The sequence below is a fragment of the Choloepus didactylus genome, chromosome 8, assembly GCF_015220235.1.
Source record: "Choloepus didactylus isolate mChoDid1 chromosome 8, mChoDid1.pri, whole genome shotgun sequence".
Lineage (NCBI taxonomy): Eukaryota > Metazoa > Chordata > Mammalia > Pilosa > Megalonychidae > Choloepus > Choloepus didactylus.
Genome location: NC_051314.1, coordinates 91,066,567 through 91,073,124, shown reverse-complemented (window position 1 = coordinate 91,073,124; position 6,558 = coordinate 91,066,567). Strand labels below are relative to the sequence as shown.

The following is a 6,558-nucleotide window of genomic DNA, read 5'->3' as shown; positions in this document are numbered from 1 at the left end:
AGATGCAATCCAAGGAACCCCCAGGATTGCCTGCAAGCCAGCCCCAGAACACTACAGAGTCCTGGAGAAAGCATGGCCTCTTGAGACCTTTATTTTGGACACATAGCCTCCAAAACTATGAAACGATAAATTCTTATTCTTTAAGCCAACCTATTGTGTGGTATTTGTCATAGTAGCCCTGGCAAACTAAGACAATACCTTATAACCTTATGTATTCATAAATAATAACCTTCAGAGTCTAGAGGCATATAGATACAGTAAAAGTGAACAAATTCTAAATTTCTTTACTAAGACATATCTTTCTTGTTTTCTTCATACAAAAATTAACAGCTTCAATATGGAAAAAAAAAATAAACTATTCAGAGAAAACAAAAAATTACCTTTAATTGTGCTCAAAAGAAATTTTCATTGAGACAGTTGTATATGTCTTGATTATTGACATTGAGGGTGGATCTTTGCCATGGCAACATATATGGCATCTATAACATGTGACCAATTTTAAGGTTACTAGGAGAAGTAATCATCAAGAGTTTTATGTTTCTTGGGTATCGTGGATTTCTGCCTAGAGAGAAATTAATAAAGCTTTATCACTCTACACTTCAGTTGCAGAAGCAATTCCTCCATCACTGGATAGTTTTCATGGTCATTCCCCTCAAATCTCCTCTCCCCAAATCTTAAGCAACATCAAACATTTGCCTCAGTCATTCAAAAAGAAGTCATAAATGGGCTTTTCCCTATTATATTGTTCTTAGAGTGGGCTTTCATTTTCTTCCAGAAAACATTAACAAAAGTAAAATGTTGGTCAATATGAAATTCAAGATTTGTTCTTGAAAAATCAATTTTCATATAGTTGAGAATTTCATATTCTTACATTTTTTACAATGTTATTTTTAAGGGTTCACTACTTTTGAAACAACAGGTGACTTCTTTCAGGACTGTTGGCCAAGGCTTTGATACCAAGGCATCAAAAAATGTGCCTGACTGATGTGATGAGCTTCTTTCTTTGACAGACACTACAGCCTATCCCAACCTTCGTGCCTGAATAGGTTACTGTTCCAACACACTGATCTCAGTCCTTGGGACAATGGGGTGGGGGTGGTCTCTGTAAGTAGTCCCCTATGTTTGTCCCTGCATACCATACAAAGATTATCTTTTTCACCATGTGCTATGGACAAAATTGGAAAAGACTGGGAAGCAGAGTTGAAGTTTTGTTTGACAAAGAAGCGTTTCACCATTTCAAAGATGTCAATGCCCTTTAAAGTTTCCAAAAGGGTTCTCAAAATAAGATTTCTTTTATGGTAGTGGTATGCATATAATAGATGAAAACCAGGAGCCTGTTGCCCTCAGACTTGTCATTACTTTCATTCAGTGGCATGCTAAAGGAAACCACAGTAGCTGAAAATTCCTCCATGATCTGCTTCCCAACATTAGAAAAAATATCAGCAATTCTGGAGTGGATGACATCATTCAATTGAAGTACTACTTCAATTTTCTTCCTTTGCCCAAAGTCACATATTAGTGTTACCATTTCCAGGGCACATGACTTCACAGTTTCTGCAATCGTGTAGTTTCTTTTGTTTCAAAACCCCGTTGCTCCTTTAGGGAACATCTGCTTTTTTCAGGGCCCAATCCAAATTTTAAAAAGTATGTCTTTTTTCACTCCTATTAGTTTCTTTCTTAAAAAAAAATGTGGTTCTTGCCATGTGCAGGTAAAATTAATACCAAGAAAAGAAATATGTCACTATCAGTAAATGTAAATGAATATACAGGATTGTGCCGAGAAAAGTGATTTTCTTCATATTTTCAATCTGGAGTGCCCATACCCATGTATGAGTACTCAAAATTCAAATGCTTTTACTGCCTTGAAATATATCTTGAACCTATAAATAAAAAAAGGTTTTTGCAATCATCACATCTATATCTAAAAGAATGAAGGAAATAATTTTGTTTCCTTGCTACAAAGAGAAAGAACTATAAGGTAGTCATTAATATTATCCTTTTTACAGAGGAAGAAACAAGCTCAGAAAGATGATTACATTGCTCGGAGAAACACATGGGGAAGCCTTTGAATCAAGATTAAACTGGATCTAACAAATCCTAATTCTTTCTGTGGAATCCCCATGTGCCATGGATATGGTCTCCTCTCTCACTATCTCTATTTGGTGGAGCCCATTCTAGACAGAATGTCAACCCACAAAACTGTTTCTTTCAATTTTCTTCTTCATCAAAACCTTATTACTTAATCTTACACCTACTAGAACGGCCACTGTTAAATGGGAAACTACAAGTGCTGAACAGGATGTGGAGAAATTGGAGCACTTATCCACTGCTGGTGGGAATGTAAAATGGTACAGTTGCTGTGAAGGAAGCTCAGTATAGAGTTGCCTATGACCCAGCAATCCCGCTATGAGGGATATACTCGGAAGATCTGAAAGCAGGGACACAAACAGACATTTTCACACTGATGCTCATAGTGACATTTTTCACAATTGCCAAAAGATGGAAACAACCCAAGGGTCCATCAACAGAAAAGTGGATAAACAAAATGTGTGATATACATACAATGGAATATTCTTCAGCAGTAAGAAGGAATGAAGTCCTGAAGCACGCGACAACACAGAGGAACCTTGAGGACATGTTAAGTGAAGTAAGTCAGACATAAAAGGACAAATATTGTATGAGCTCACTGATATGAACTAATTATAATAAGAAACGCATAGATATAAAATAAAGACTATAGGTTACCAGGATATAGAATGAGGCTAAAGAATGGGGGGTGGTTGCTTAATATGTGCAGAATGTTTAACTAGGTTGAAATTAAACGTTTGGAAATGGATAGAGGTGATGGTGGCATGTACTGTAAGAATAATTACAGTGCTTACAGTGTGTGTGTGTGGTGGAAAGGGGAAGTTTAGAGTCATGTGTGTCACCAGAGGGAAAGTTGGAGGTTAAAACATGGAAATGTACAGTGTACAGTGAATCTTGTGGTGGGCAATGTTCATAATTAACTGTATAAATATAAAAATGTTCTTTCAATGAATGAAAACAAATTATGACCCTAATGAAGGAGTTTATAATAGAGGGGAATATGGGAAAAAATGTATCTATTGCAAACTATGGACTATAGTTATTAATATTTTTTTTTGAAGCAGAGAACTTTTTATTTATTGTAAACCCAGGAAACTGAAGGAGGAAGGACAAACACAGGCATTTCTCAGCTCTCTTTGAAATTCTCACAATGCATACAAAATAGGTATGGTAGATGCTTCCTCAAAATTGCTTAAAAATACCTCCCAATATCAAAGGGGTGGGGACACAGCAGCTAAGTGCTTTATCAAGATCAGGAGGTGTTTCTAAATCCTCCACACACAGAGGGTCCTCAGTTCCCTCCGGAGATCCTGAGGGAAGGTATTTCCTATTGTATTTAGGATCTGATCTGGGGCACAGAGACCTGAGACCATGACATTTTCTCCTTAAAGGAGAGCTTGAGGGTAATATACACATCCCCCTGGGAGAGGGAACACAGTCAGCTGTGCCTGCAGCTAACTTGTGGAGTGACTCCAAACAGGTTTTGTCCTCTCTCTGTGCTTCAATGAAGGTAAAAATGCTAGCACATTGGGTCCTTTCCAAAGTCTGGTGTCAATAAGTTGGGGAAAATGAGAGGAGAGGATATTACCCCAAAAGAGAGAAGGAATACAGGAGGGCCCAATCTTTGTCCAGGGGGATAGCTGGGCCCCTCAATGGGGGGGCATTTTCCCCAGCAGTTCCTGGGAGCTGTACCTAGGGAAATGTGGGTGTGTGTGTGTTGGAGACAGGGGGAGGGAAGTGAGCGAGAGTGCGCAGGTGTGTGCACATATGTGTCTGTGCATTGGAGTCTGTATGTGTCCATGAGCCCACACGCCTTGGGGCACGAGGCTCTTGTGTTTGTAAACTGGCCCCAGCAAACAACTCCATAAGGCAACCACGGTACAAAAAGTTGTGTGGAAGCTCCCTGTGGGTGGTCCAGGGAGGAAGGTTTCCTGATCACATCACCATGGGGACCCAGCCCCAGAAGCCATTGTTGATGGACATGCCAGGCAGAGTGGAGAGCATGACCGCAGGCATCTTGATACATGGAAGTGAGAAGCAGCCCCAGCCTGGGAACTCATCGCTGCTGGAGGGTTCAGCAAGGCAGATGAGAGGTGGCTGGGTGGAGAATCAGGCTCAAGTGGGATCTCTCTGAGCTGGACCAGCCTGCTTCTCCACATACTCCAGCAGGCATCCCCACTACCGGGAGGCGAAGGGATGTGAGGTATGCATTGAGGCACTGCAGCAGGAAGAGGCATCACCATGGAAGCAGCACCCTGCAGTGCCATGGCCCCAGCTCTTCCTCAGCGAAAGTGTCTCCCCCAAGAGAACCAGAGAAATGCTCCACCATTTCCTACACATTCAAACATAGCCATTGCCTGGTCTCCTCCATCCTACTTAGGTCTCCGTTGGGGAAACTAAGGCCTAAGATGCATGGACGGGTCAGATCTGGCTCCTCTGGTCCTTGTCTTGGTCCCAACTGGCCCTGCTCCCTGCTATTCTGACTGAGAACCCAGCATGTGGACGTGCCACTCACAGCCATCAGTTACATGCAGGGCATGAGATGTGATGTCCACTTGACAAGAGCAGCTGCTGAGACTGCAGATGTGTCCGAGGCATTGGCATCTCCAGGAATCAAGAGGCAAATGGCACACAGATTTCCCCCCCTTCAGCTACAGGAGGAGGCAGAGACAGAAGTACATGAACAGACACACACGTGCATACCCAGGGTCCAAGGATAAGTCTTCAGGGCAGGGACAGGGCCTTGGTGAGGCAGGTCCAGAACCAGGACTTGGTGCAGGGGTTGGTATAGTCGCAGATGGTGATGAACCGCAGGATGCTGGGGAACTCCTTCTTCATTGCTTTGTACTTGATCAGGATCAACCGCTTTTGATGGGCACTTGGAGAGAGGCTGAGTGCAAACTTGGTCTGGAAGTCGCATTCCTTACTTTGCAGGTAATCATCAGAGACAACCACCACCATCCGGCGGCACCTCTTCTCAATGAGCTCGCTGGCAATGGACCAGACACAGGTGCCAGGCAGGACATCACGGTCGGACATGCACAACTTCAGCCGATAGTTTGTCTGCTCCAGTTGTTGGATCATCTCCTGCACAAACTGGAGGTCGCTGGGGCAGTAGCAGATGAAAGCATCAAAACGTTCGGGCATTTGCCCCAGGGGATCATCAAGAGTGGTAATGCCTGCCAGCTCTGCCGTCCGTGGGACGCTGCTGTCTACTGCAGCCACCTGTAAGGGCTTCTCAGACTCTTCCTGCTGCTGCTTCAGAATATACTTCCCGCAGTCCTCCTCGATTTTGGGCCCCAGCTCGTTCAGCACGTCCTCGCAGTCCAGCTTGGCGAGCAGCTCAAGCAGGCGGCCCACCGAGGCCCCCTGACGTCCCTCCCATGCATCCAGCAGGCGGCCCGTGGGGTCGGCGTGCGCCTCCAGCTGCCGGATCTCCAAGTACTCGAAACCTAGCTCCTCGGCCGGCGCTGTCCAGTACGCCGCCACCAGCGTCCCTACGTTCAGGAACAGCGAAAGGCGGCACCGCACTCTCACGTTGAGCGCAGACAGGGAGGGGCACGGAGGCCGTGAAGGGGGATAGGGGTTCGAACCCCAAGCCCGGGCCTCAATATTTTTTTAATTAAACTCGGTTTTATTGAAACATTTTCACATACCATACAATCATCTATTTGACTGCTGAGTGTACAATCAACTGTTCACAGTACCATCATAAAGTTGTGAATTCATTACTCCAATCTATTTTTGAACATTTTCCTTATATCAGAAAAAATCAGAATAAGAATAGAAAATAAAAGTAAAAAAGAACACACAAATCTTCCCCCCGATCCCACCCTATTTTTCATTTAATTTTTGTCCCCATTTTTCTACTCATCCATCCATACGCTAGATAAAGGGAAAGTGATCCACAAGGTTTTCACAATCACACTGTCACCCCTTGTAAGCTACATTGTTATACAATCGTCTTCAAGAGTTCAGGCTACCGAGTTGGAGTTTGACAGTTTCAGGTATTTACTTCTAGCTATTCCAATACATTAAAACCTAAAAAATGTTATCTATATAGTGCATAAGAATGCCCACCAGAGTGACCTCTTGACTCCATTTGGAATTTCTCAGCCATTGAAATGTTGTTTCATTTCATTTTGCATCCCCCTTTTGGTCAAGATGTTCTCACTCCCACGATGCCGGGTCCAGATTCGTCTCTGTGAGCCATATTCTGCGTTGCCAGAGAGATTTACACCCCTGGGAGTCAGGTCCCACATAGTGGGGAGGGCAGTGAGTTCACCTGCTGAAGTGGCTTAGCTAGAGAGAGAGAGGGCCACATCTGAGCAACAAAGAGGTACTCAGGGGGAGACTCTTAATTATAAGCAGGTTTAGCCTCTCCTTTGCAGCAACAAGCTTCATAAGGGCAAGTAGCATGAGAGAGGGCTTGGCACATCAAACCACCAGTTCTCAATGTTTGTGAGAACA

The 6,558-nt window shown here is 43.7% G+C and overlaps 1 protein-coding gene across 1 annotated transcript; it reads right to left on the bottom strand.

Annotated features, from left to right (window-relative positions):
* Positions 1-4,812: 4,812 nt before the first annotated feature.
* LOC119542840 (myeloid differentiation primary response protein MyD88-like) lies at positions 4,813-6,301 on the bottom strand. Its single transcript, XM_037847472.1, has 2 exons — positions 6,269-6,301; positions 4,813-5,694 (listed from the first exon to the last, which is right to left on the bottom strand). The coding sequence occupies exons 1-2, from the start codon at positions 6,299-6,301 to the stop codon at positions 4,813-4,815; spliced, it is 915 nt and encodes a 304-aa protein (XP_037703400.1).
* Positions 6,302-6,558: the final 257 nt, after the last annotated feature.